At 41.7% G+C, this 15,597-nt stretch overlaps 2 protein-coding genes across 3 annotated transcripts; one reads left to right on the top strand and one right to left on the bottom strand.

Moving 5' to 3' along the window:
- Window positions 1–583: 583 nt before the first annotated feature.
- On the bottom strand, window positions 584–2,154 carry LOC145858906 (putative E3 ubiquitin-protein ligase TRIML1). The gene is made up of 2 exons (XM_082957577.1): window positions 1,685–2,154; window positions 584–1,296 (listed from the first exon to the last, which is right to left on the bottom strand). The coding sequence occupies exons 1-2, from the start codon at window positions 2,035–2,037 to the stop codon at window positions 591–593; spliced, it is 1,059 nt and encodes a 352-aa protein (XP_082813703.1). The 5' UTR covers window positions 2,038–2,154; the 3' UTR covers window positions 584–590.
- Window positions 2,155–7,623: 5,469 nt separating this feature from the next.
- Window positions 7,624–15,442, top strand: LOC100195440 (protein O-glucosyltransferase 3). 2 transcript variants are annotated; one of them, XM_045688813.2, is made up of 9 exons: window positions 7,624–7,748; window positions 7,947–8,033; window positions 10,835–11,032; window positions 11,397–11,680; window positions 11,887–12,103; window positions 12,201–12,397; window positions 12,566–12,760; window positions 14,609–14,713; window positions 14,840–15,442. In XM_045688813.2, the coding sequence occupies exons 3-9, from the start codon at window positions 10,936–10,938 to the stop codon at window positions 14,981–14,983; spliced, it is 1,239 nt and encodes a 412-aa protein (XP_045544769.1). In that variant the 5' UTR covers window positions 7,624–7,748; window positions 7,947–8,033; window positions 10,835–10,935; the 3' UTR covers window positions 14,984–15,442. The 2 variants fall into 2 exon arrangements, with proteins under 2 accessions (XP_045544769.1, NP_001133941.1); NM_001140469.1 differs by having other exon boundaries at window positions 7,729–8,033.
- The last annotated feature ends 155 nt before the right edge of the window (window positions 15,443–15,597 follow it).

Below are 15,597 nucleotides of genomic sequence, written 5' to 3'. Positions count from 1 at the left end.
ACTGGCCTAGTTGATACAAAGTCAAGTTGCATTGTTTATTTATTCATTTTAATAAAGAAAACACTTATTTGAATTATGTTTTGGTCTTTTTTTGTTTGTTTAGAAAAATCAAGATGTGTGTATATATATCGTGAATCGTCCAAATTTCTGAAATAAAATCTAGATATTACTTTTAGGCCATATGGCCCAGCCCTAGATTACATGTAACTTTAGTACACTTCAATCCCTATCCATTTACACATTCCTATCAAAATAATAATATTGATATTTTACAAGTCAATTGGATTGTAACTCATTCTGTGTGATTGACAGGAGAGATGATCAGAGGCAGAGTTTTTACCATCATTATTCATGTAAGGGCTAAAGTATGGATCGAGTTTCTCAGTGAAGGTGCAGCCAGTGATAGTAGATATGAGCCCTGGCCTCCATATCATAAAAGGAGACCTGACCCTCCTCATAATCCATGAACACCACAACCTTTTGTGACTTCTCTCTCAGGGAGAGGATGACACATGGCACAAGCTGTGTATTTACTCCCATCCCTCAGGATCAGAGTCCAGTATTTTTTTTAAACTTTTTAAACATTTTATTTAACTAGGCAAGTCAGTTAAGATCAAATTCTTATTTACAATGACAGCCCACTCTGGCCAAACCCGGACGATGTTGGGCCAATTGTGCGCCACGCTATGGTACTCCCAATCACGGCCGGATGTGATACAACCTGGATTTTTATGGGTCAGTGAGATATTCCCCTTCCTGTTGATGGACTTTCTGTCCACTTCTACATCCCACTCAGTCTTCCCCTTATTAACCTTCACCTCATAGTAAAATCTCCCTGATGAGAAGCCCTCCTTTCCCAATACAATGACAACATGATCAAACCTTTCTGGGTTGTCAGGAAGATCCTGTCTGATGCCTCCAACTCTCACTTGTTTCCGATCCTCAGACAGGATGAGAGAGGGATGTGCTGCATGAGGGTCCAGAGTCACATCCACTGCATACTGCCGAATCCTCTTCAGTTTGAATTCAGGCAGCTTCTTCATTTCTTTATTCAGTGTCTCCTCCAGCTCATACACGGCTCTCCTCACGGTCTCCACACACAGATTACTGTGAACACTGGTCTCAGACCAGTCCTTGGTGGATGGAGGAGTGCACAGGGATGGGGAGCTTTGGAGGAGGTGGAGGTGGTCTTCAGTGTTTGAGAGCTGTATCAGCTCAGTGCTTCTCTTTAGCTCAGTGATTTCTTGCTCCAGCTTTAATGAACCCTTCAGCCTGCCTCTGTTGCTTTCTGCTCCTCTTCAATCACCTCAATGAGCTCAGCGTGGCTTCTCTCAATGGAGCGCACCAGATCAATAAAGACCTGCACACTTTTTGATATCTCGCTCTCTGCAACTCTCTTGCTGAGCTTTACTGATAGTTTGACCTCTATAACCTTCTGCAGTCGCTCCTGGATCATGTGCTGAACTTCTGCCCCAGTCCTTCCCAGCTGAGCCTTCCTCTCTCCACACTCTTCCTCTAGCGGGACAGTGTCATGAGTCATGTGGTCTGTTTTCAAGCACAAGACACAAAGACACATTTGGTCAGTCCTACAGAACAGCTCCAGGAGTCTGTCATGCTTCTTACACATCATGTCTTCCAGGTTCTCAGCTTGTGGCTCTTTAAGGCTGCAACTCTCTAATGAGGCTCCAGGTGAGTGTCACAGTAAGAGGTCTGACACACCATGCAGGACTTCAGGGCCTTGATCTTCGTCTCAGTGCAGACGTCACAGGGGATGTGTAGGAGTTGAGAAGGGCATTGTTCTGGGCTGTTGATAGCTTTAACTTGAACTGACTTCCTGAACTGAGCAACCAGCTCAGAAATGAAAGTATTGATGCAAAACTCAGGCCTCCTGTAGAATGTCTCCATACACATTGGACACTGGCACAAGTCATTGCTATCCCAGTACTTTGTGATACAGGCCATGCAGAAGTTGTGCCCACATGAAGTAGAGACTGGCTCACTGAAAACATCCAGACAGAGAGCACAGGAACTGCTCATCAAATTGTATTGGTCAAATACACATGGTTAGCAGACGTTATTGGGAGTGGAGCAAAATGCTTGTGCTTCTAGTTCCGACAATGCAGCAGTATCTAACATGTAATCTAACAATTCCACAACAACTACCTAATACACACAAATCTAAGTAAAGGAATGGAATAAGAATATACAGTTGAAGTCGGAAGTTTACATACACCTTAGCCAAATACATTTAAACTGAGTTTTTCACAATTCCTGACATTTAATCCTTGTAAGAATTCCCTGTCTTAGGTCAGTTAGCATCACCACTTTATTTTAAGATTGTGAAATGTCAGAATAATAGTAGAGAGAATTATTTATTTCAGCTTATATCTCTTTCATCACATTCCCAGTGGGTCAGAAGTTTACATACACTCAATTAGTATTTGGTAGCATTGTCTTTAAAATTATTTAACTTGGGTCAAATGTTTCAGGAAGCCTTCCACAAGCTTCCCACAATAAGTTGGGTGAATTTTGGCCCATTCCTCCTGACAGAGCTGGTGTAACTGAGTCAGGTTTGTAGGCCTCCTTGCTCGCACACACTTTTTCCGTTCAACCCACTAATTTTCTATAGGGTTGAGGTCAGGGCTTTGTGATGGCCACTCCAATACCTTGACTTGGTTATCCTTAAAACCTGTTAGGGACAGACGTTCCGCCTGCGGAACCCCTAGCCAACAGCCAGTGGCATCGCACGGCGCGAAATACAAAACCAACTAAAATATCACAATTCAATTTTCTCAAACAATCAACTATTTTACACCATTTTAAAGACAAGACTCTCGTTAATCTAACCACATTGTCCGATTTCAAAAAGGCTTTACAGCGAAAGCAAAACATTAGATTATGTCAGAAGAGTACCCTGCCAAAAATAATCACACAGCTATTTTCAAAGCAAGCATATATGTCACAAAAACCAAAACCACAGCTAAATGCAGCACTAACCTTTGATGATCTTCATCAGATGACACTCCTAGGACATTATGTTATACAATACATGCATGTTTTGTTCAATCAAGTTCATATTTATATCAAAAAACAGCTTTTTACATTAGCATGTGATGTTCAGAACTAGCATACCCACCACAAACTTCCGGTGAATTTACTAAATTACTCACGATAAACGTAAACAAAAAACATAACAATTATTTTAAGAATTATAGATACAGAACTCCTTTATGCAATCGCGGTGTCAGATTTTAAAATAGCTTTTCGGCGAAAGCACATTTTGCAATATTCTGAGTACATAGCCCGGCCATCATGGCTAGCTAATTTGACACCCACCAAGTTTGGCCCTCACCAAACTAGAGATTTACTATAAGAAAAATTGGATTACCTTTGCTGTTCTTCATCAGAATGCACTCCCAGGACTTCTACTTCAACAACAAATGTTGTTTTGGTTCCAAATAATCCATAGTTATATCCAAATAGCTCCGTATTGTTCGTGCGTTCAGGTCACAATCCGAAGGGTGACGCGTGAGTGCATTTCGTGACAAAAAAAATAAAAATATTCCATTACCGTACTTAGAAGCATGTCAAACGCTGTTTAAAATCAATTTTTATGCTATTTTTCTCGTAAAATAGCGATAATATTCCAACCGGGCGACGTTGTATTCATTCAAAGGCTGAAAGAAACAAATGAAGTCTTCTCGTGGATGCGCATCTCCAGTGTCACTGTTCCCTGCCTGACCACTCACAAAAACTCCTGCTGTTTTTCGCCCAGAGACTGCAGACGCCTTCTGAGAGCCAATGGAAGCCTTAGAAAATGTCACGTTACAGCACAGATGCTGTATTTTCGATAGAGATGCCACAGAAGGAGAACAAATTGTCAGACAGGGCACTTCCTGTATGGAATCTTCTCAGGTTTTGGCCTGCCGTATGAGTTCTGTTATACTCACAGACACCATTCAAACAGTTTTAGAAACTTTAGAGTGTTTTCTATCCAAATCTACTAATTATATGCATATTCTCGTTTCCGGGCAGGAGTAGTAACCAGATTAAATCGGGTACGTTTTTTATCCGGCCGTGAAAATACTGTCCCCTATCCCAAACAGGTTAAGCCATTTTGCCGCAACTTTGGAAATATGCTTGGGGTCATTGTCAATTTGGAAGACCCATTTGCGGCCAAGCTTTAAGCTTTAACTTCCTGACTGATATCTTGAGATGTTGCTTCAATATATCCACCTAATTTTCCTCCCTCATGATGCCATCTATTTTGAGAAGTGCACCAGTCCCTCCTGCAGCAAAGCACCCCCACAACATATTGCTGCCACCCCCGTGCTTCACAGTTGGGATGGTGTTTTTCGGCTTGCAAGCCTCCCCCTTTTTCCTCTAAACATAACAATGGTTATTATGGCCAAACAGTTCTATTTTGTTTCATCAGATGAGAGGACATTTCTCCAAAAAGTACGATCTTTGTCCCCATGTGCAGTTGCAAACCATAGTCTGGCTTTTTATTGGCGAATTGGAGCAGTGGCTTCTTCCTTGCTGAGCGGACTTTCAGGTTATGTCGATATAGGACTCGATTTACTGTGGATATAGATACTTTTATGCCTGTTTCCTCCAGCATCTTCACAAGGTCCTTTGCTGTTGTTCTGGGATTGATTTGCACTTTTTGCACCAAAGTACGTTCATCTCTAGGAGACAGAATGCGTCTCCTTCCTGAGCGGTATGACAGCTGCGTGGTCCCATGGTGTTTATACTTGCGTACTATTGTTTGTACAGATGAACGTGGTACCTTCAGGCGTTTGGAAATCGCTCCCAAGGATGAACCAGACTTGTGGAGGTCTACAATTCTTTTTCTGAGGTCTTGGCTGATTTCTTTTGATTTTCCCATGATGTCAAGCAAAGAGGCACTGAGTTTGAAGGTAGGCCTTGAAATACATCCACAGGTACACCTCCAATTGACTCAAATGATGTCAATTAGCCTATCAGAAGCTTCTAAAGCCATGACATCATTTTCTGGAATTTTCCAAGCTGTTTAAAGGCACAGTCAACTTAGAGTATGTAAACTTCTGACCCACTGGAATTGTGATACAGTGAAATAATCTGTCTGTAAACAATTGTTGGAAAAATTACTTGTGTCATGCACAAAGTAGATGTCCTAACCGACTGCCAAAATTATAGTTTGTTAACAAGAAATTTGTGGAGTGGTTGAAAAACTAGTTTTAATCACTCTAACATAAGTGCATGTAAACTTCCGACTTCAACTGTATACATATAAATATATGGATGAGCAATGACAGAGCGGCATAGGCAAAATGCAGTAGATGGTATAAAAAAACAGTATATACATATAAGATGAGTAATGCAAGATATGTAAACATTATTAAAGTTGCATTATTAAAGTGACTCGTGATCCATTTATTAAAGTAGCCGATGATTTCAAGTCTGTATGTAGGCAGCAGCCTCTCTGTTAGTGATGGCTGATTAATAGTCTGATGGCCTTGAGATAGAACCTGTTTTTCAGTCTCTTGGTCCCAGCTTTGATGCACCTGTACTGACCTCATCTTCTGGATGGTAGTGAGGTGAACAGGCAGTGGCTCGGGTGGTTGTTGTCCTTGATGATCTTTTTGGCCTTCCTGTGTTATCGTGTGCTGTAGGTGTCCTGAAGGGCAGGTGGACCATTTCAGTTTGTCCGTGATGTGTATGCCGAGGAACTTAACTTTTCACCTTCTCCACTGCTGTCCCATCGATGTGGATACGAGGGTGCTCACTCTGCTGTTTCCTGAAGTCATCTCCTTTGTTTTGTTGACGTTGAGTGAGAGGTTGTTTCCTGACACCACACTCTGCATGCCCTCACCTCCTCCCTGTAGGCTGTCTCGTTGGTAATAAAGCCTACTACTGTTGTGTCATCAGCAAACTTGATGATTGAGTTGAGGGCGTGCATGGCCACGCAGTCATAGGTGAACAGGGAGTACAGGAGGGGGCTGAGCATGCACCCTTGTGGGGCCCCAGTGTTGAATCACCTCAGGATAACATTCAGTAGCAAACATATTGAAGAAAAGAGCGTGTTGCTTGGTAGAAAGGGAAAAACGGTTCCCTCAACACTTGAGGGCGCTAGTGACATCAGTGAGAATAGAAGGACAGGGAAGAGCAGGGGTCCAGAGGTCGAAGAAGTGCTAAAACTAAGACTACAGAACAAACGCTGCAATGGGCCGACAATGCCTACCATTAAAAGAGCATCCATGAATTCCCAGTTAGATTTTCAAGACAAAGAAAGGAACACAATATAAATATCAAATGCAAATCCATCACTATCAAAGGAAGAATTAAGTAGAACAAATTATCCACATTCACCCTATTTTAGTAGTCAATCTGTTGTAAAAGAATCCCAGATTGAATCTACAAGTTCTAGACCCAGTCATGTTAGCCTCAACACGGAGAATGAAGATGCCTTCTTTAGCTCATTAGGTAAGGACAGTAGATCAGATAGGAGTACAACTGGCTGTTTTAAACTCACACAGAACTCATACTCGAATAGCACTCCAACCACTACAGATTTGGGCCTGAAACATGGCCGCTCCATCTCTGTCACCAACATTTACTCAAACCGAACATCAAAAAACAGCCGCATCTCCACAGGAACTGATATGGCCTCCACAAGGGACCTAAGGAGTCTGGAGGATATCAGAGGGCCAGGGGGCCTTGGTCGCTCACACAGGACCCTTTCCAGAGCTTTTTCTTGCATACTGAGCCAGAGAACCTATGTTAATCGAAATAGAACAGACCACATCCTAAGCTCTAAGAGCCTGACATTGCCCCGGCCTCTACGGTTCAATGAGTCATCAATTTTGCCCACAGAGATTTCAAATTCACTTATCATTGATCAGACGTCACAGGTCCAGTTTGTCAGACTTTGAGGAGTATGACTCAGATACCACTACAGTTGGAGAGTACTACTTGAGCAGTGGTGTTTGGGAGAAAGAGTCAATACTCTAGCAAAGGGGGAATGTTTTGAGTAACATTGTGCAAATATTTTTATTTAGCAATTCATAGTTTACTGAAAATAATTTCTTACAGGCCTCTGTATTGTTGAAAAACATGACTAAAACGGGACTAAATCTGTGCATTAATTGAATCCATATTGGAGCCAACTTAATCACATCTCTACTGTTGCAGGGCTCTATGCTTTTTTACAAGTTGAAAAATGTTTGCGAACACAAATAAATTGAAGAGCACAATGAAAAATATTTGAGGTAATAAAACTAGAATCTTACATTTTTCTAGTTTCACTGGTGCTCCTAAATAAAAATTCCAGGTCGCACAGCTAGATGTTTAGGCGCATATGCGAGTAAAATGCTCGCACCGTAGAGCCCTGCCTTGCACATATAAGCACAGTTAATATTTTTGTTTAAATAATGAAAAAACATTTTTGCTTTGCGTAAGCGGAACTAAAGTATGGATCCCAGTGGACTACACCGAGGATATTTTCATGGTACATTCACAGTCTGGAAAAAAGTTCCGAGTGACAATAAACGAATCTTCTTTAATTAAAAGCGTGTAATATACGGTATTACTCTGTAATATCCAATTGATAATTGGTCTGTGTAAACAAATGCATTTTCCTGTGCGTATTTCATCAAACTTCCTCAATACCCACGAGTCCATACATCGTCCAATCACACTCCGCCAAATCAAAACTTCACCCCCGTTCTCCACCCTTTTCTGAAGACGAGATGCTGCCTGCATAATTGGTACCCTAAAAATACATATTAGTTTGCTAGTCTACTTTTACAAATTAACTATGACGCGTAAAGATAATCTACTTAACCCTATACGGAGTTTATTTCCGTTAGTTTGTATAGTTTTAATATTATCCACATGTTGTAGTGACTTTCCGTGTTGTCAAGCTAGTGAAGTCGATCCTGAAAAATGTCTTGTTTGGGGTCCAGGGCTCGACCCAAAAGTCGTTTTGCCCGTCCGATACTTCATCATCCAGGCTGTCAACTCAGCTGGGAAAAACTTCACCCTCTCTCCAGGTAAGTGTTGATAAACTGCAGAATTACCTAAAATCAATGGGCGCGTTTGAGTCGTAAGGCGAAAGCAACCGACTGAAGACGAAAGTTGAGTGACGTCGGTGGGAGGTGCATCTGCGACAGCCGAAAGTAATGGGGTTTTCCAAAGCAAGGCTCAGATCAATATTTTATTTAACTAGGCAAGTCAGTTAAGAACAAATTATTATTTACAATGACGGCCTTGGCAATAGGCTGAACGACAGATTTTTACCTTGGGATTCGATCTAGCAACCTTTCTGTCACTAGCCCAACGCGCCAACCACTAGGCTACCTGCCGCCTCAGAAAATGCAGTGTTGTCATTGTTTATAAAGTGTTTTCTTTATGTCGAAAAAACATTTATCCAACACCAATATCACACACTCGCAACCTTAAATCACATGTGTGCAATCAATTAGTGAGGGAGAGCCTCAATCACATGTAGCCTCATTCACTGTAGGCTACACATGAATTGCAGCAAATTGGTTTCTGTTTCTTTCGCGTGGGTCAAGTAAAAACACCCTAATGATTGCTTGACAATAGCGCCTCCCACAGTGCAGGTGATGGCTGCAGGATGAAATTGGTGAAGAGCAACTGCAGAAACTTGAAGTGAACTTCATGACCTTTGATCTCATGATTTTTGTAAGGTTCGTGCAGTGCATAGTCACTTTAACTCAACCTACATGTACATATTACCTCAACTAACCAGTGCCCTGCACATTTACTCTGTACCGGTACCCCCTGTATATATAGCCTCTCCCCTGCTCTTAAATTTATTTATTTTTTTAAATGTACTTATCTATTTTTTACTTAACAGTTATTTTTCTTAAAACTGCATTGTTAACTTTTTAAGGTATGGGGGCAGTATTTTCATTTTCGGATTAAAAGCGTGCCCACAGTAAACTGCCTAATACTCGGGCCCAGAGTCAAATATTTGCATATTATTAGTAGATGTGGATAGAAAACACTCTGAAGTTTCTAAAACTGTTTGAATGATATCTGTGAGTATAACAGAACTCATATGGCAGACAAAAACCTGAGAAAAATCCAACCAGGAAGTGAGAAATCTGAGAATTGTAGTTCTTCTTTTGAATCCCTATCGAAACTACAGTGTCTGTGGGGTCACGTTGCACTTCCTAACACTTCCATTGGCTGGCAACAGCCTTTAGAAACGTGTTTCATCCTTCTCCTGTTACTGGGCAGAAAATAGTAGCTCAGTCAATGAGTGGACTGCCGGGACCAGTGAGCTGTTTACTGCGCAGGCACATTTGGCGCGCCGCTCCTTCTTTTTCCTCTGTAATGAATACGCTATTGTCCGGTTGGAATATTATCTACGTTTTATGTTAAAAGACCCTAAGGATTGTTTGTAAACAACGTTTAACATGTTTCTACGAACGGTAATGGAACTATTTGACTTTTCGCGTCTGGATTTACGCTCGCGCGTTATGCCTTTGGATAGTGATCTGAACGCACAAACAAAACGGAGGTATTTGGACATAAATATGGAGTATTTCGAACAAAAAGAACATTTCTTGTGGAAGTAGGAGTCCTGGGAGTGCATTCTGATGAAGATCAGCAAAGGTAAGAGAAAATGTATAATACTAATTCTGAGTTTAGTTGACCCCAGAACTTGGCGGGTATCTGTATAGCTTGCTTTGATGGCAGAGCTATGTACTCAGAATATTGAAAAATGTGCTTTCTCCGTAAAGCTATTTTAAAATCTGACACAGCGGTTGCATTAAGGAGAAGTATATCTATAATTCTTTCAATAACTGTTGTACATTTTATCAACGTTTATGATGAGTATTTTTGTAAATTGATGTGCTCATTCACCGGAAGTTTTGATGGGAATACATTTTCTGAACATCACGCGCCAATGTAAAATTGGGTTTTTGGATATAAATATGAACTTTATCGAGCAAAACATACATGTATTGTGTAACATGAAGTCCTATGAGTGCCATCTGATGAAGATCATAAAAGGTTAGTGAATATTTTAGCTGTATTTTTGGTTTTTGTGATGCATGTCCTTGCTTGGAAAATGGCTGTGTGGTTTTTCTTGTGAAGTTTATGTCCTAACATAATCTAATTTTATGCTTTCGCCATAAAGCCTTTTAAAATCGGACAATGTGGTTAGATTAACGAGAAGTTTATCTTTAAAATGGTGTAAAATAGTTGATTATTTGAGAAAATGAAATTATGAGATTTTTGCTGTTTTGTATTTCGCACCATGCTATTTCACTGGCTGTTGAATAGTGTGTCCCGCAGGTGGGACGCTAGCGTCCCACGTAGCCCATAGAAGTTAATGGCTTGTAAGTAAGCAGTGGACATGTAGACGCAAGTCAGACAATTTTTATCCCAGAATGCAACACACTTTGAAAGGCGGTGACCAACGATAGTCACAGACTTGACAAAAGTGATCCGGTTGAACGTACCCAATTATTTAATATCTGTTTCATGTCTATCTCTTATCAAAGTTCTCTTTTGGGAAACGTTTTAGCAACCCATCCTTTAAGGCCTTTTACCCCAATATCAATTGAGATCTCATATACAATGGGGAGTTTGTCATCTACCAAATACATGTTTTTGTTGCTCTAGCCAATGTTTTATTGCTGCACAAAATCAAACTCTTAAACAGTGTCCATGATTGGGGACCCTTTAGTTCCCCAAGTTAGCTTAGTCTTTGCAGACTGAAAATTACTCCATCTCTAATTGACCCTATGGTTACATTATTGTTCCCATTATAGAGGTGATCCATCTAACTAATTTTATTTCTCTTTACATGTAGGTAAAGACTCATTCAGAGTGAAGATTGTCTCACTCTCACAGAAGGAGCATGTCCGCATCCACGTCCCCCTTCCCCTGGACAGAGGAGATGGTTCTTTTCTGATGAGGTACCGTCTGTATGGCAGTATCCTCAAGGGACTGAAGGTCGAAGTACTCTACAGAGACAGTCACGTTGCCAAGTCACCTTACACCCTACAAGGTACCTATATCAGTCAATGGCTGACTTTTGCAGATTAGTGTGATCATTTGACAGAAATTACAAGTGAACTCCTCATCAGAGTATGCCTGTATGAATAATATAGGCTAGATCAGTGTATCCTCCAATACCCCCAACAGCACACATTTTTATTGTAGCCCCAGACAAAAACACATAATTTAACTTGTCAAGGGCTTGATGATTAGTTGACAAGTAGAATCAGGTGTGCTTGTCCAGGGCCATAACAAAAATATGTACTGTTGGGGGGACTGGAGCTGGGAAACACTTGACTAGATGGCAGTATGTTGGAAATTTGATCTATTCTCACTACTTCCACATGATGCATCCCTTTGGTGTATATACTCAGGCCCAGTCTATCATGAGTACTGTGACTGCCCAGAGCATGATGTTCCCACCTGGCAGAGCATTATGCAGTGTCCTGCTGAGGAACCCCAGATCCAGAGGGACTTCAATGCCTTCCCCTCAATTGACCTGCAGCGCCTCCTACAGGAAGTTCCTCGCCGGTTCTCCAACAGAGGAGGTCTCATTCACTACACTGTCATCAACAACCAGGTGTACCGTCGCTCGCTGGGAAAATACACTGACTTCAAGATGTTCTCTGATGAGATGTTACTATCCCTAGCCAGGAAGGTAAAGAGTTGCTTTGTGGGGGGGTTTGTGTGCAGGTCTCTGTCCTTTCATCAAGAAGTATGATCATGTTCCTTTCTGAACTGTTTAGTGATACTTTGACCCTTGCCTTAAACTCTCCTAATACCGTATTTTCAATATAATTGTTTAGTTCATTGTTCTGCATAAACTGAGCTCCCCTGTCTTTATCTCTGAATTTGAATTGAAAGGTGAGGCTGCCTGATGTGGAATTTTACATCAATGTGGGAGACTGGCCAATGGAAACAAGGAAAGCAGATGACGATCCTGGGCCTGTTCCAATCATCTCCTGGTGTGGCTCCACAGACACCCGTGACATCATCCTGCCCACCTACGACATCACTCACTCAACCCTGGAGACCATGAGGGGCGTTTCCAATGACCTACTGTCAGTTCAAGGCAACACAGGTAAGACGTCTAACCTCATACACTATCCCTTAACCTCATTCTGCTTACTTACACCTCATTACTCACAATAACCTTATTCTGTTTCCTTGGTGTCTAGGTCCCCCTTGGGCCAACAAAATGGAACAGGCCTTCTTCCGTGGCCGGGACAGTCGTGAAGAGCGCCTACACCTAGTCACTCTGTCCAAGAAAAACCCAGAGCTGCTAGACGCCGGGATCACTGGCTGGTTCTTTTTCAGGGAAAGGGAGAAGGATCTGGGGAAAGCAAATCTTGTTGGATTCTTTGACTTCTTCAAGGTGAGGGAACATTCTGAACACTACAATCACCCAAAGCCAGCAGTTTCCCATTTGAAAACTGATTTTACCTGTGTGAGTAGTGAGAAGATAAAGAAATGTTAGCCATTGTTGATTTTGTATTTATTTATTCAGAGCTGTGACACCTTGAGTTCCCTCTCCCATTTACAGTATAAGTATCAGGTGAACGTGGATGGCACAGTGGCAGCTTACAGGTTCCCTTACCTGATGCTGGGTAACAGTTTGGTGCTGAAGCAGATCTCACCATATTATGAGCATTTCTACACCCATCTGAAGCCAGGCACCCACTACATCCCTGTGAAGAGGAGTCTCTCTGACCTCATCCAAAAGATTGAGTGGGCTAAGGTAAGAAGGGAGAGAGTCAAATCAACATTTTTTTGTCACTTGTTACGTAAACAACATGGGGAAAACTAATAGTGAAATGCTTACTTACGGGCCCTTCCCAACAATGCAGGGAGAAAAAATAATAGAAAGATAACATGAGGAATAAATACACAATGAGTAACGATAACTTGGCAATATACAATGCATTCAGAAAGTATTCGGACCCCTTCACTTTTTCCACATTTTGTTACTTTACAGCCTTATTCTAAAATTGATTAAATTAATGTTTTCCCTCATCAATCTACACATAATGCCGCATAATGACAAAGCGAAAAAGTTTAGACATTTTTGCAAATGTATTGAAAATAAAAAACACCTTATTTACATAAGTATTCAGACCCTTTGCTATGAGACTTGAAATTGAGCTCAGTTGCATCCTGTTTCCATTGATCATCCTTGAGATTTTCTACAACTTCATTGGAGTCCACCTGTGGTAAATTCAATTGATTGGACATGATTTGGAAAGGCACCTGTCTATATAAGGTGCCACTGTTGACACTGCATGTCAGAGCAAAAACAAAGCCATGAGGTTGATGGAATTGTCCATAGAGCTCTTGAGACAGGATTGTGTCTAGGCACAGATCTGGGGAAGGGTACCAAAAAATGTCTGGTCACTCTGAACAGAAACCAATGGCCACTCTGACAGAGTTCCAGAGTTCCTCTGTGGAGATGGGAGAACCTTCCAGAAGGACAACCATCTCTGCAGCACTCCATCAATCAGGCCTTTATGGTAGAGTGGCCAGATGGAAGACACTCCTGAGTAAAAGGCACATGACAGCCCGCTTGGAGTTTGCCAAAAGGCACCTAAAGGACTCTCAGACCATGAGAAACAAGATTCTGTGGTCTGATGAAACCAAGATTGAATTATTTGGCCTGAATGCCAAGCGTAACGTCTGGAGGAAACCAGGCACTATCCCTACGGTGAAGCATGGTGGTGGTGGCAGCAACATGCTGTGGGGATGTTTTTCAGTTCCAGGGACTTGGAGACTAGTCAGGATCGAGGGAAAGGTGAACGGAGCAAAGTACAGAGAGATCCTTGATTAAAAACCTGCTCCACAGTGCTCAGGACTTCAGACTGGGGCGACGGTTCAGCTTCCAGCAGGATAATGACCCTAAGCAGACAGCCAAGACAACGCAGGAGTGGCTTCGGGACAATTCTCTGAATGTCCATTTAAGAATAAGGCTGTATGTGGAACAGAATGTGGAAAAAGTCAAGGGGTATGAATACTTTCCGAATGCACTGTAGGTAGGGGTAAAGTGACTAGGCAACAGGATAGATTATCAGCAGTAGTAGCAGCATATGTGATGAGTCAAAAGAGTTAGTGCAAAGGGGGTCAATGCAGATAGTCTGGGTAGCTATTTGGTTAACTATTTAGCAGTCTTATGGCTTGGGGTGGGTAGAAGCATGTTCAGAGCCCTGTTGGTTCCGAACTTGGTGCATCAGTACTGCTTGGCATGCAGTAGCAGAGAGAACAGTATGACTTGGATGGCTGGAGTCTTTGACAATTTTTAGGGCCTTCCTCTGACACTGCATGGTATAGAGGTCCTGGATGGCAGGGAGCTCGGCCCCAGTGATGTACTGGGCCGTACGCACTACCCTCTGTAACGCCTTGCATCGTATGCCAAGCAGTAAGTGCATGTTAAGGAAGGACATGCCAAGGAGTGCATGTCAATGTGTGTCAATATGCATTGCTACCATTTGTATGTTTGTCTGCTTGCAATGCGAATGCATTTTTTTTACCATTAGGATTTAGCTGTTTTTTTGTGGATATTTGATTTAAGATAGTAATGTCTTTATTTTCCCTGCAGGAGAATGATGCTGAAGCACAGGCAATCGCTAAAGCAGGCCAGGCAATTGTAAGAGAGCTGGTACAACCGAGCAGACTGTACTGTTACTATTATAGTGTGCTACAGGTAATTGCCTCCTGGTATTGTCTTTATGCTATGCTTGCCAATGCTAAATCAGCTCATATATTAAGGTAGCATTCTTATCATTGATAAAAGAAACCCGGCTGTGGATGTTCTTTCCTTTCATAACAGATGTACTCTGAGCGTCAGACAAGCCGGCCGACACAACATCCAGATATGGAGCTGGTGCCCCAGCCTTCAGACCAGAGTGCCCTTTGCAGCTGTCAGCGAGAGCCTCAAATAGATGATCCCAGCTGGAAAAAGGATGAACTCTGATCAAAACACTGTGAAAGGAAAGGGGAGAGACCCTAGCTATTTCAATACAGAAAGTGCTTATTAAAGGAAGAATTACTGCTCTGTCCAGGACTGCTAGATAAGTGGATGTACCAACATTCATATAGAGAAATATTCCATTTGGTTTGAGCCAGAGGGACCATGTCACAGCTCACTTTGCTGGGCCTGGAATATGACTGCTTTATTGACAAGACCATTATGCAAACATCTATTTCCACTCTTTTCACTGTCCTGTGTGATATTTTGTACTGCATTTTGTAATTGTATGATGGTCATCATGATTACATTTTTATAAAAATTGATATTTTTTTAAATATTTTCTTAGATTGCCTTTGATGTTGTTTGACCAAGATCATGTCATTTGCCTTGGTTATGTATTTTTATTTCATTTAACCTTTATGTAACTACGCAAGTCAGTTATAAAAAAATTCTTATTTACAATGATGGCCTACCAAAAGGCAAAGGCCTGCTACAGGGATGGGGGCTGGGATTAAAAATGAAATAAATATAGAGGACAAATCACATCACGACAAGAGAGACAAAACAACACTACATAAAGAGAGACCTAAGATGACAACATAGCATGGCAGCAGCAC

The sequence above is a fragment of the Salmo salar genome, chromosome 11, assembly GCF_965601325.2.
Source record: "Salmo salar chromosome 11, fSalSal1, whole genome shotgun sequence".
Classification (NCBI taxonomy): Eukaryota; Metazoa; Chordata; class Actinopteri; order Salmoniformes; family Salmonidae; genus Salmo; species Salmo salar.
The sequence above is the reverse complement of the archived record's forward strand: the minus strand, read 5'-3'. Positions and strand labels throughout refer to the sequence as shown.